Source organism: Myxocyprinus asiaticus, chromosome 47, assembly GCF_019703515.2.
Source record: "Myxocyprinus asiaticus isolate MX2 ecotype Aquarium Trade chromosome 47, UBuf_Myxa_2, whole genome shotgun sequence".
Classification (NCBI taxonomy): Eukaryota; Metazoa; Chordata; class Actinopteri; order Cypriniformes; family Catostomidae; genus Myxocyprinus; species Myxocyprinus asiaticus.
The window spans coordinates 1880001-1895000 of record NC_059390.1 but is presented as its reverse complement, the minus strand read 5'-3'; the positions used below and the strand labels follow the sequence as shown (position 1 = coordinate 1895000).

The following is a 15000-nucleotide window of genomic DNA, read 5'->3' as shown; positions in this document are numbered from 1 at the left end:
GAGTCCTCATAATGATAGCTGCACCAACATGTGTGTGTGAGTGTGTGTGTGTGTGTGTGTGTGTTACCTCACCTGGTCATGGCGGTGGACGTGAAGCTGGACGTGAAACTGGACGAACTCGACGGTCTTCATTTCCATGGCGGTAACAGACAGACACGGATGAGAAACACAAGAGAAGCGGTCAGTACACCGGTGATGAAGGTGTTCTCACCTCACAGACACATGCAGGTGTGCGTCGGTGTTGTAAAATGCACCTGTATGAATGTTTCATGCTCAGAGTGTGTGACTGAGGTAAGATGAAACACAAACTGTCTGGTTACCAGCATTAAAGAAAGAAAGATCTCATTGAGGAAACGAAAGCAATTAAAGGTAAATAATGCACTTATAATAATGTTTATCCACACAGAGACCTCAACAGTGAGGAAAGTGTGAATGATGAATGGAAACTTCAGTTTCTCTGTGGGTTTGAAGGTCTCAGTGGAGTTCACACAACACAAACATCAACCTTCAGCTCATACAGTGTCTGTCTATATATATATGGCGCTCATGCAGAAAGGCAAATATGCAATTACGCCAGTGGCGCTAGAACTATAGAATTTCAACAGACGAGAGCTGAAAGTCCCAAAGCTAACACAGGTAGAGATGTCCTAGTTTTTTATATTTAGTCATTCGCATTTCTTTAGAGAGAATTATAATTCATGTTTATTTTCAAAATCATGCAAAGACAATATAAGCGAGCATCAGCTGTCAATCACGATTCATCACCAGAATCCACATATGATCGCAATCGGGAGTTAGCTCAAACACTCGCTGGTGTTTTGAAGTGAGTTTGCGCAGATTAAATGGTTCTAATGCAAAACATTTTTTATTATTTGCAAATCTAATGCTATTTCTAGCCGTTACATGCGCCTGTTATCAGGTGCGATTATGGGGTCTATTTTCATGAGCATGCAAAGTGCAGCGCTACAACTGTGGGCTACGCCTTATCTCATTTCCGTGCCAACACAATTGGGTGTGGGAGGGAGTGTTTGCGCGATCTGTGGGTGTGTGCGCACAAACTGTGGGTGTATAGTATGTCAATGAAGTGGCACAAAGCGCAGTTTGCTATTTTCCTGAGAATTACGTCATTGTGGTAAGATGTTTTAGAACCACGTCTAATCTTGGCGAAATTACTTTTTATTATTTTTTTAATCCCCTTTTCTCCCAATTTGGAATGCCCAATTCCCACTACTTAGTAGGTCCTCGTGGTGGCGCGGTTACTCACCTCAATCCGGGTGGTGGAGGACAAGTCTCAGTTGCCTCCGCTTCTGAGACCGTTAATCCGCGCATCTTATCATGTGACTCGTTGTGCATGACACCACGGAGACTCACAGCATGTGGAGGCTCATGCTACTCTCCACGATCCACACACAACTTACCACACACCCCACTGAGAGCGAGAACCACTAATCACGACCACGAGAAGTTTACCCCATGTGACTCTACACTCCCTAGCAACCGGGCCAATTTGGTTGCTAAGGAGACCTGGCTGGAGTCACTCAGCACGCCCTTGATTTGAACTCGTGACTCCAGGGGTGACAGTCAGCATCAATACTCGCTGAGCTACCCAGACCCCCCAATATTACTTTTTGTTGTAATCAACATTATGGCACAAATGCTGTCGATTGAGTTCAACTTGTACAGAATTCAGAATATCCCTTTAAGACAAAGAGACTGTCAATTTAATCACTGCAAACAAACCTCAAACCCAAACAACTGGTAAAACAGAGGAAGACTGACCTCGAATGAATCCAAACTACTCACATCTTATTCAAATATACACAAAACCTGAAAAACTTTCAACTTGCTAGTTTCAGTTGACCAGAAAACCTCTGTGTGTGTGTGTGTGTGTGTGTGAGTGTGTGTGTGTGTGTGTAAGTGTGTGTGTGTGTACCTGTATGACCAGCGGCTGTAAGAGGGCTGAGAAGAGCTCTTCACTGTCTCCATGTCGAGTGTGTATATGTGTGTGTGTTTCGGGCATCTCTACCTGTGCTTAGGTCATGAGGGAGCACACGCATGGTAGACGCATGCTGGTTACTATGGCAACAACACCCCACAGATGCCCTTTGGAAAGCAGGATGCCACTGAGCGTTTGGTGTGCAGTGAGGAACTGATACACCTCTGAAGTATAAACACTTCCTCAAATGAACACTGCCAGCCTAAACTACACGGGTCAGTCTCACAGTTGAGTCTGTTCAAAACAACTGCATACAACGGTCAAGTTTCTCACAACAGTCTGGTTCAAGAAGTGAAAATCCACATACATTTTTTCCATAGGGGAACTGCTCTGCCTACGCTCTCAAAAACCTCAAAAAGATTAAGGAACAGTTCACCCAAAAGTGAAAATTCTCTCATCATTTACTCACCCTCACGCCATCCCAGATGTGTATGACTTACTTTATTCTGCAGAACACAAATGGAGATTTTCAGAAGAATGTATCAGCCCTGTAGGTCCATACAATACAAGTGAATGGTGACCAGAACTTTGAAGCTCCAAAAAGCACGTAAAGGCAGCATAAAAGTCATCCATAAGTGGTTTAATCCATGATTTCTGAAGTGATCTAATCTGTTTTGGGTGAGAACAGACCAAAATGTAACTCCTTTTTCACTGCACATCTTGCAATTACGGTCTACAGGAACAATCATGATTTCAAGCTCGATTACACTTACTAGTACAGTTCGCAGAGCGCTAGATGGCGCTGGGAAATATAATCGAGCTTGAAATCATGATTGCCAAGGAGACAGCTGAAGTCAAGATTTACAGTAAAAAAGGACTTAAATATTGATCTGTTTCTCACCTACACCTATCATATCACTTCTGAAGACATGGATTAAACCACTGGAGTCGTATGGATAACTTTTATGCTGCCTTTATGTGCGTTTTGAGCTTCAAAGTTCTGGTCACCATTCACTTGCATTGTATGGACCTACAGAGCTGAAATATTCTTCTAAAAATCTTCATTTGTGTTCTGCAGAAGAAAGAAAGTCATACACATCTGGGATGTCATGAGGGCGAGTAAATGATGAGAGAATTTTCATTTTTGGGTGAACTGTCCCTTTAATAGTTTTCTCCCCAAAGATTTGTTTAGTAATGATTTATAATCATTTAATTAAATGCATATGGATACACTGTGGATCGAGCTTAAATGTCCTTTGCCACCTTAACAATATTCATCCTATATTATACAATTTGATACATTTACAATCCACATTAAACATGAAAACACCACTAGACAGACGTAACACAAGACTGCCCAGAGAAACATAATGATGTTAGACTTTTTAAATTACACCAGTAAACGCTCAGCTTTGGCAGCTGTAAAACTGAAACTAAAAAACACTGAGAAAACTAACGAAAACTAAACTAACTAAACTAAATGACAAATTTAATATAAAATAGAAATAAAAACTAAATAAAAAATCCAAAACTATAATGACACTGTCTCAAACTACTTTTATGTTTGTTTATATCTGAATACTTTGCAATCAAATTAAAATATATTGTTTCTATACTTATAATCAACAACTTTAAGTCAATAGTTTTATATATTTCCATGTTTCTCACTCAATTAAATCATTTGCAATGCTTCATGGGATTGTAGTTCATTCCTGTAGTGTTAGAGGAATATTCCGGGTTCAACACAAGTTCAATCGACGGCATTTGTGGCATAATGTTGATAACCACAAAAATCAATTTCGACTCGTCCCTCCAGTGAGACACTTACAATGGAAGTCAATGGGGTCAATAATCTGTAAACATTAAAATACTCACTGTTTCAAAAGTATAGACACAAGACATAAACAATATGTGTGTTAACATGATTTTACTGTGATAAAATCACTTACTAACCGCATCTGTGGAAAGTTATAGACAATTTTACAACTTTGTTGCCATGACAACATAACACCGTAAACCCTAAAATGACGATTTAAACAACTTTACAGATCAATAATACACTAATTTTAACAAAAGAATTAACGTAAGTGCTTTTATACAATTTTATACCACAGGTCTGTTGAGTCCTACAGGCTACTACAACAAAATAACCAATTAATACAAAGTCATTGGTTAAAGTAAATCGGTTAAGAACATCAAAACAATGTCTAAATTATCCTACATTTATTTCAATTTCGGTTAAAAAGAGCACTCGCGCTCCCTCGTCTCCCCTGCACTTACACACAATCATACGCACGCACGCGCGCACACTACCTTTTTACTCCTATGCTGAAAAGCAGCGCATCCTCCGTTGCTAGTTCTAACTTGACGTTTTCTAAATTAGCAACGAAGGCTTGAGCTGTATCAAAGCTAGATACACTTGATCAATACACAACAGTTTCTATATTATCTGAAATATCTGTGTGAAAAACCCTCGTGCTCCCCCTCTCACACACACACACTCTCACACTCATGGACACGCAGACATTATATGTGTAACGCACACACTTAAGGCCCAAACATACTCGTGAGAGAAAAACAGAGTCATCATGTCAGCGCACTCCTGCATCTCAGTGGGGATGAAAAAGTTATTAAGGTTTACAACGGGAATATGGCGACATGCATCTTGGCAATTTTGAAGCGATGTTACTTATGACGAGAGCTGCAACAAAAAAAGGTAATCCCAGAAGAAAGATATCTCATTTTTTCAGTTTCTCTCTTTCGATCCCTCAAATACAAACTCACACACACGTGCACAAACGCACTAACACACACACACACACACACACACACACACAAATGCACTAACACACACACATACACACAAACACAATAACACACACACATGCACAAACGCACTAACACACACACACAAACACATACGCACAAACACACACACGTACGCACAAACACACTAAAACACACACACATGCACAAACGCACTAACACACACACACACAAATGCACTAACACACACACACACACACACACAAACGCACTAACACATGCACAAACGCACTAGCACACACACACATGCACACGCACGAACGACACACACACAAACGCACTAACACACACACACACACACACACACACACACATGCACAAACGCCCAACAAACACACGCACAAACACACATATACACAAAAAGCACTAACACACACACACATGCACAAACGCACTAACACACACACGCACAAACGCACTAACCACATGCACAAACGCACTAAAACACGCACAAACGCACTAAGACACACACAAGCACAAACGCACTAACACGCACACACGCACTAACGCACACACACGCACTAACGCACACACACATGCACAAACGCACTAACACACACACACATGCACAAACGCACTAACACACACACACGCACAAACAAACACACACACACGCACAAACAAACACACACAAATGCACTAACACACGCACAAACGCACTAACACGCACACACGCACTAACGCACACACACGCACTAACGCACACACACATGCACAAATGCACTAACTTGTTACTCCAGTAAGTCCTCCAGTAAAGCAGCGCAATCCTCCGTTGCTAGTTCTGAAGTGACGTTTTCGAATTAGCAACGAAGGCTCAGACCGTATTAAAGCAGAATGCTGAATCTGTGGCGGAAGAAAGTAGTTCCTCTCATAAGAAAATGTCTTGAGATAAAACCCTGAACGATGTCTTAAGGTGTGGTAACCGTGGTATAAGCGGAATAACTGACTCCGACCCGTTAAATTGTTTAAAAATAACGCACACCCATCGTGACTGCATTACCACCATGGGTGTGCATTATTTTTGAACAATTCAACGGTCCGTCGTCAATTATTCCTTACATAAACTTCACATTTCTGCCTTTAAACCATCCAAAAATTGGCCCCATTGACTTTCATTGTAAGTGTCTCACTGGAACCTAAATTTCTGCTGTTTTTAAAGGATGGACGAGTCTCCTTTAAACACACAGTCTTGTACCTTTGTCCCTTTGTCTGATTTTCAAACACTTTTTTTGCTTCAAATCAAAGTTTGTAATGTTATGATTCAACACAGAGCTGGTTGGTTTGATTCATGGCGCACAACTCTTCTATGAAGGTTTTTATGAAATCCCTATTGGAAAAATACGACCGGAACCAAGGCGGCTGAAAAGTGGGCGGGCGCTGTTGCACTCTATTGACGTGTAAATGTGGCCATTTATTTCTGATTTCTGGCAGGTTAGTTTCAAAAGATGCTCTTTTCAACTAAGTTTTGAGTTCTGAAACTTGAAAGAAACTTGAACTTCAAAGATTAACAGTTCATTGTTGAGTGAGTACATAAAAATCCATGTTTAAAACCCTGTCCTTGTCCACCCCGATTCACTACAGTAAGCCTACAATAATGATTTTTATTTAGAGCCGTCAACTGGATTTGCGTGTTTACGTCACGTCCATAAGCTCAGAAGGAAGGTCCAGCAGTCGCGACTCACGTGAGTGTTGAGGAAGCGTGACCAACAACTGTTAAGCTGCGGAATAAAATCATATTCATCATATTAAAATATGTAATTAAGAGTGTTGTTTATCTTCCTCAAAGTAAGCAATATCTTGGTTATAAATGTTTAAACGAATAACATAATATCAACATGAAAATAGCACATCAAATGTCCTCAAACCATGAGATTCATCCGCCAGAAGAGCAGTGCCGAATCACAACTCACGTAAAATGTTCCTCTGCTAGTTGCTTGCAGTTTTAGGTTTTAACCACAGATGTCACTAGAGAGCCCAAAGTACCGTACTGCAGCTTTAAACAAGTACTGAAAAACACAGACTTTCTGACTCATATGATGATGCATGTTTTGAAAGCAGCTTTGGTGCACAGGCATCTGCTATAAATGCAAACCACAATCATCTCATTACAGTGTGTTTTTTCCTCTCACAGCTCGGCCTTGCGTTCAGTGATAATGACTGAAATTGCAGGTTGTACTGAAACTCCACATTCATCTAATGGCGACTGAACAGACCCTAATTACACCATAATAACACTATCAGACTCATTCATCAGGTCCAGCCCACAGACCAGGAGTGGATGGACCATTTTCGGCATTTGTGACAGTACTTCATAAAAATAGAGGTCTCTTTTTTTATCAAAAAGCAAGATCTATGAGACACACACATGCAATTGCAAGCCTAGTAAGAAAACTACGTCAGGTGTTTTTAGATGAACACTGTGCTTTAAAGCAGATAAGTTCAAACTACTTCCTGTCGGTGTGCATCAGCCGAAACCACACAGATTTCCAGCATCATGGGAATGGAGCGTATGTGGTTAGACAGCTGTGTTGTTTAGAGCAATAAACATACACAAGAAACTGAGAACTGATGTCGAAAATGACTCTGGTTTGCCAAACACACAATCGACTCAGAACAGCATCAAGGACAGTCAAAGAGCTCCGCTGAAACACATGCACACCGCTGTCACAGCAGATACATTAGGAAAGTCAGTCTACATAATTCCAAATAATTCACTTCCATTGTAAGTGCCTCACTGTAACTTGCATTTTGCTCACCTTTTTTTTTTTTAAAACAAAAGGAGAGACGAGTCGAAATGAATTCATCAACATTACGACATTATAACATTATAATCAAGACATATAGACATTTCTTGAAAACACTTTCTGGAGCGTGTTCAGATAAGCCAAGTATTTAAAAAAATTTGTTTTAAATAAATAAATAAATCAAATTTAACTTGGGCGGACCAGCTGAAATGTGCGTTGTGCCACTTACCGTGCCGGAATAAAGTTGAGTGTTGATCAGCGCCACCTATTGTAAAGCCGTGGATGTGCTAACCGCAAGTATTTGCGGCACTTTAATATGAATGGGCCATTTGTCGGCAATTAGTCTTGCTTTTTCGCACCGCTTTCAGTGTGAACGGGTTTACTTGTCAACATTTTATAAAGCCTCTCGTTACTCACCAAATATGATTAAAAATAAACTATTTGGGGGCCTGGGTAGCTCAGCGAGTATTGACGCTGACTATCGCTCCTGGAGGGCGTGCTGAGTGAGTCCAGCCTGGACTCCTAAGCAACCACATTGGCGCGGTTGCTAGGGAGGGTAGAGTCACATGGGGTAACCTCCTCGTGGTCACTATAATGTGGTTCTCGCTCTCGGTGGGGCGCGTGGTGAGTTGTGTGTGGATGCTGCGGAGAATAGCGTGAAGCCTCCACACGAGCTACGTCTCCGCGGTAATGCGCTCAACAAGTCACGTGATAAGATGCGCGCATTGACGGTCTCAGACGTGGAGGCAACTGAGATTCGTCCTCCGCCACCCGGATTGAGGCGAGTCACTACACCACCACAAGGACTTAGAGCGCATTGGGAATTGGGCATTCCAAAATGGGGAGAAAATCCAAAACAAAAAAACTATTTATCACTTTAGCGAAGCACACCAACCAAATTCGCACCTTGTTTTTTTTTTATATATATTTTTCAGATGAATCCTAATATTTTTAACAACTTCATGCCTAACGGTTGATCCAAGGATATACTCAAAAATATTTTTAACATTTACATATTTCAATTTCATACCAAATTTCCATCAAATTAAATCGAGTAATCTTTAACTAGATTATATTAAAAACATCAGTGCTTTACGTTTTATTCATTTAATTTGGCTAAAGATTACACAGTTCAATTCAACTGAAATGTGTAAATCTTAAAAATAAGCTTAAATATTTTTTTGAGTGTCCATTATCAGATTTGGCATTTAATAATTGTTCATATGTCTTAATTCTTAAGGTACTGATACATGTTTCAGTAATGATAAGTTGCGGTAATTAACCAAAAAATACTTTAAAAATCTAAAATAAAACATGAAATATTTACAGTCTTTATATTCAAGGTGGAGCACATGAATATCTATTGTGCTGTTAAAATTTCAGAATATAATTTTTATAATGATTTTTATACAGAAATCCTCACTGCCTGGTTTGAATTTATTGATCATAACTATCGATAATCGTCACAAATGATCAACACGTTTGAGTGCATGTATGATGTTGCTTTTGACAGTCTGTATGATCAAAGATAACTGTTCATCGGGATTAAAATGATCCTTTGATATTTGATAGGGTTTGATGCAAATCAGTTGACAGATGGGTCATTTATCATCATTAATTTAAAGCACAATGTCTGTTTTTCATGTGTTTTCCCTGTTATCATCCAGCTAACTGCTGCTGTGCCGTTACACCCCATTAAATACAACTGATTGCGTTGAATTCACACACTAATTCTCTCGTTTTCTCCATTTGTCTCTTTTGTGTTCATAGTTCCTCTGTTTTGATGTTGGTTTGCTGTTATTTTCCGAATCTGCATGTGTTGTGTTTTTAGCTTCGATGTTACAGCAGCACGAGACGCAACAGGACCCACAGAAACACACACAAAAGTTAAGAAAAACACGTATAAACATACACACAACACACACAGCTCCCAACAGGACACTTTTGGATCATTTATGGGAATTGTGTTTCCATCGGTGTGTCTTACCTGCTGTAGTAACTCATGTTTATCCGCCGTTGCTATGGATTCCTCCGCTGTCGCCGCGTCCCTGTGCGCAAAACCCGCAGCGGAGGTGACGAGTATGCGCATGCGCGGTCTGGCGCACATACACGGATCTTCCTCCAGGGGGCGCTCGATGGCTCATAAGCCGAATCCTCCATTGAACAACAAAGACTTACTATTTAAAAACAAATCACTGTTCTGTCATACTTGGTTCAGTGAAGGGATTATTTTAGTAAGGCTATTTGTTGTCTTACACTGAATGTCTTAAAAAATTCCAATTACCTGTTAAACCAAGAGATTTCGCTATTGTTTTCGAAGCAGTTCCAAAGAGTGTGGTTACTTTTAACCCCCATGCACTGATGACCAAAATCAATTTTGTTTCTTCAATAAAACTGGTTTCCTTTATCTAACAGGTACGAGACTTGGTGACTTTTCTTCCATTTGATATCTGAACACACACAAAGAAATTAGAGTGGATTCGATCAGTCTAAGTGGTTGACAAAAAAAAGTTACACTTGTACTGTCCCCGGTCAAAAGTGACCGCCATAGGAAATGAATGGGAAACACTAAAAAACACAGATTTGTTTTACTTTTCATTATTTATTATATAAAATTTAAAAAACAGCCTCAATGCGATTTGAGACTACCAAACATCAAGAGTGCAAACACACACACGCACACACACACACACAAAACTGAACTGGTTAGACTATAAAACAGAACACATTTTTTTTATTATTTGTCAACAACAACAAAAAACACACACACAAAAAAATTAATCAGCCACAATGCAGAACACACACACACCAAAATGAATTGAAGAGACCATAACTCATCTACAATGCTGAACAAACACACACACACACACACACACACACACATTCATCTTGTTACAACAAGGGATAAATTAGGTTACTACTTGTTATTCTACTCATTTCAGGTATGCAAAAACTGACAAAAATAACCTCAAACAAATCAAACAAAATGCTAAACTTTGACAAAAGTAGTCTTTGATCATGTTTACATTTATACAGTTGTGCTCAAAAGTTTGCATACCCATGTACCATTTTTAAAGAAAACATGAGTGAGCAGGCAAAACACATTTATTTTATTTCTTATGGGATTCATATTCAACTGTAGGTTATAACAGAATGGCACAATCATAAAACAAAACATGGCAACAAAGAAAAAAATGAAATGACCCCTGTTCAAAAGTCTGCATACCCTTAGTTCTTAATACTGTGTATTGCCCCTTTAGCATCAATGACAGCGTGCAGTCTTTTGTAATAGTTGTCTATGAGGCCCCAAATTCTTGCAGGCGGTATAGCTGCCCATTCGTCTTGGCAAAATGCCTCCAGGTCATGCAAAGTCTTTGGTTGTCTTGCATGAACCGCACGTTTGAGATCTCCCCAGAGTGGCTCGATGATATTAAGGTCAGGAGACTGTGATGGCCACTCCAGAACCTTCACCTTTTTCTGCTGTAACCACTGGAGGGTCAACTTGGCCTTGTGCTTAGGGTCACTGTCGTGCTGGAAAGTTCAAGAGCGTCCCATGCGCAGCTTTCGTGCAGAAGAATGCAAATTGTCTGCCGGTATTTTCTGATAACATGCTGCATTCATCTTGCCATCAATTTTCACAAGATTCCCCGTTCAGCTCACACACCCCCAAAACATCAGTGAGCCACCACCATGCTTCACAGTGGTGATGGTATTCTTTTCACTATAGGCCTTGTTGACCCCTCTCCAAACATAGCGCTTATAGTTGTGACCATAAAGCTCTATTTTGGTCTCATCACTCCAAATTACAGTGTGCCAGAAGCTGTGAGGTGTGTCAAGGTGTTGTCGGGCATATTGTAACCGGGCTTTTTTGTGGCATTGGTGCAGTAAAGGCTTCTTTCTGGCAACTCGACCATGCAGCTCATTTTTGTTCAAGTATCGTCGTATTGTGCTCCTTGAAACAACCACACCATCTTTTTCCAGATCAGCCTGTATTTCTCCTGAGGTGACCTGTGGGTTTTTCTTTGTATCCCGAACAATTCTTCTGGCAGTTGTGGCTGAAATCTTTCTTGGTCTACCTGACCTTGGCTTGGTATCAAGAGATCCCCGAATTTTCCACTTCTTAATAAGTGATTGAACAGTGCTGACTGGCATTTTCAAGGCTTTGGATATCTTTTTATATCCTTTTCCATCTTTATAAAGTTCCATTACCTTGTTACGCAGGTCTTTTGACAGTTCTTTTCTGCTCCCCATGGCTCAGTATCTAGCCTGCTCAGTGCATCCACGTGAGAGCTAACAAACTCATTGACTATTTATACACAGACACTAACTGCAATTTAAAAAGCCACAGGTGTGGGAAATTACCCTTTAATTGCCATTTAAACCTGTGTGTGTCACCTTGTGTGTCTGTAACAAGGCCAAACATTCAAGGGTATGTAAACTTTTGATCAGGGCCATTTGGGTGATTTCTGTCATCATTATGATTTAAAAAGGAGCCAAACAACTATGTGATAATAAATGGCTTCATATGATCACTGTCCTTACATAAAAGACAGTTTTTTTTCACAATTTCTGCCAGGGTGTGCAAACTTTTGAGCACAACTGTAGGTAAATAAATTAGTAAATAAAATAAAAAAGGTCTAAATACCCCTAAATAGTGTTTTTACATTATTTAATTTAGAGTTGTTACATTTATTTCATAACAATTAAAAGAATTACACGTTTATTGTTTCCGGTCACTTTTGACCGGGAACAACTGGAACGTGATTTATTGATGAACAGTGCATAAGGGTTAAGGAACTCTGGTTCAGTGGAAATCAACATTGATTATTTTTGTGAGCATATTTATATTGATAATGTTGATGTTTTAAAACATCATTGTAGCAGTAAGGTCATAAGGAATGCTCTTTGTTCTGTTTCATTTCCTGCAGCAAGATGTTTTTTTGGTCTTCTTTATTTGGTGTAATGTATATTGGGACAAAGCGTGGAAAATACCAACTAAATTTTGTATCTTACAAAATACTGCATATGATTTATCCAGCTACGTAAGCATTCATTCTGAACAAGTAAAATTAAAGTCACTAGGCTTTTGCTCACACAATAATGGAAGTGTACGCCCCCTACCGTTGGCATGTTAGAATAACAGCTTAGAATGGTGTGCAGGTGTACTGCATGATGCGCAGAGTATACTGTATATTGCATACAATTTTAAAGTAAGCTACTCAGAAGAATGAGGCAATTTTGTGAGTGACAACACGACAGTCCGTGTCTGATGTTTTCTTGATCTATTAGATAGTGCTGAACTGTTCTCATTGTTTAAATGCCTTTACTTTAAACCGACTTTATACTTTTAGATGGGTCCAATGCAACACCTGGATTACCAATCTGAAGATCAACTTTTTTTGCATTTACCTGTCAACACATATTGCTTGAAAGACAGTCCAGAATAGTTGCACACCAGGGATCTGCAGAGTAGGTATTTTCTGAATGCAGCAGCACCCTCATTCAGTGACCGAGGGACATTTGGGTCAAGAGTGTGTCCACAGAACTAGAACTGAGAGGACATGAGAGAAGACATGAAGGTGGACAGGGTTGCACGGTCAAAAACACAGCGGTTTGTTCATACGCACAAAAGTATTTATACAGATAGTTTTGATGAAACAACCGAAAACTATTCTCAGACCAGCGGCCTCCGCAAACAAACCTGCTTTGACACACAAAAACATAAACAGGAAGTTCATCACAGAATATCCCAACAAACACCATGGGAACATTGTTATGATTCCATTTCACTATTTTCAGATTTGGACACATAATTGGTCGGCCTACAAAAATAGCTTTGTTGAAAGCTGTGATGGAATAGCTAAAGGCAACAAACATAAACCAACAGAGTGAGAGCTAGACATTTGGGACAATACTGATTCCTCAGTGGTTCCATTATCAATTATTTTAGTACTTTTGGGCAAAAATTATTTGTAAACTATAAAAGCCAAGTGACTGACGAAATGAATGCCTTGCATTACAGTAAGTTGTTTACTAAAAAGATGCGGCTGATAAAAGTCATTCATTCAGGAGGTAGCACTATATGTTTTGTGCTATAGATTCAAAAGAACCGACTCATAAGAGTCATTCATTCTGAAATCAGGCTACACTGGTTGTGCTGTATGTTTCGAGCTGTAGATTCAAAAGAACCGACTCATAAGAGTCATTCATTCTGAAATCAGGATACACTGGTTGTGCTGTATGTTTCGAGCTGTAGATTCAAAAGAACCGACTCATAAGAGTCATTCATTCTGAAATCAGGCTACACTGGTTGTGCTGTATGTTTTGCACTATAGATTCAAAGGAACCGACTCATACGAGTCATTCATTCTGAAATCAGGCTACACTGGTTGTGCTGTATGTTTTGCACTATAGATGCAAAAGAACCGACTCATACGAGTCATTCATTCTGAAATCAGGCTACACTGGTTGTGCTGTATGTTTTGCACTATAGATGCAAAAGAACCGACTCATACGAGTCATTCATTCTGAAATCAGGCTACACTGGTTGTGCTGTATGTTTTGCACTATAGATGCAAAAGAACCGACTCATACGAGTCATTCATTCTGAAATAAGGCTACACTGGTTGTGCTGTATGTTTCGCGCTATAGATTCAAAAGAACCGACTCATAAGAGTCATTCGTTCAGGAATCAGGCTGTACTGGTCACACTGTATGTTTTGTGCTATAGATTCAAAAGAACCGACTCATAAGAATCATTCGTTCAGGAATCAGGCTACACTGGTCACACTGTATGTTTCGCGCTATAGATTCAAAAGAACCGACTCATAAGAGTCATTCATTCTGAAATCAGGCTACACTGGTTGTGCTGTATGTTTCGCGCTATAGATTCAAAAGAACCGACTCATAAGAGTCATTCATTCACAAAACTGATCACGATGTATGTTTCGTGCTGCTGATTCAAGCGAGATCTAATTTTTGTCTTTTCCTATAGAGACTTCACATCGTTGTGTGATCCACTAATTTGCCTTAAGCTCTCAATCACGCCGATGTGGAGTCAAGCTCAGCGTTTGGTGTGACGACAGTGGCGGATTTAGGCATGGGCGACATGGGCAGTTGCCAAGGGCGGCATCTTGTGGGGGGGGGCGGCAATTAATTACGCAATTCAGGTAAGTGTTGTGTTCTCCGCTTTAACACAAGGGGCGCTATATTGAGCATTGCCGTAAACTGCCTTCTTCTACAGTCTTTCAGGTCAACTAGTGTCATGGAGCGAGATAGTAAAAGTTGATGTTTACAGTTAGCTACCTGAATAATTACACATCCGATTCAATTGCACAGATATTTGATGGTAATTCAAATCGTAGATGCTTGACCATCATGAAAATAATGTCACAATGCGAAATGGTGCTTCATGCAAAATATAATTTCTTATTTTGTTCTTTTGAATTTGGGGTAAAATGTGACCCCGAAATATGTTCTTTGTGAGATTCACTC

General features: G+C 39.8%; 1 protein-coding gene across 2 annotated transcripts in view; it reads right to left on the bottom strand.

Moving 5' to 3' along the window:
• The window catches only part of tulp3 (TUB like protein 3), a 38085-nt gene extending 25092 nt beyond the window's left edge, over nucleotides 1-12993 (bottom strand). The window contains exons 1-2 of one of the 2 annotated variants that reach the window (XM_051691527.1): nucleotides 12916-12993; nucleotides 73-126 (exon numbers count right to left, since the gene is read on the bottom strand). In XM_051691527.1, the coding sequence (XP_051547487.1) occupies nucleotides 73-80 (8 nt within the window). In that variant the 5' untranslated portion in view covers nucleotides 81-126; nucleotides 12916-12993. Of the gene's footprint in view, nucleotides 1-72; nucleotides 127-9493; nucleotides 9579-12915 lie in introns of those variants that run through there. The other variant, XM_051691526.1, reaches the window with a different exon arrangement.
• Between the last annotated feature and the right edge of the window lie 2007 nt (nucleotides 12994-15000).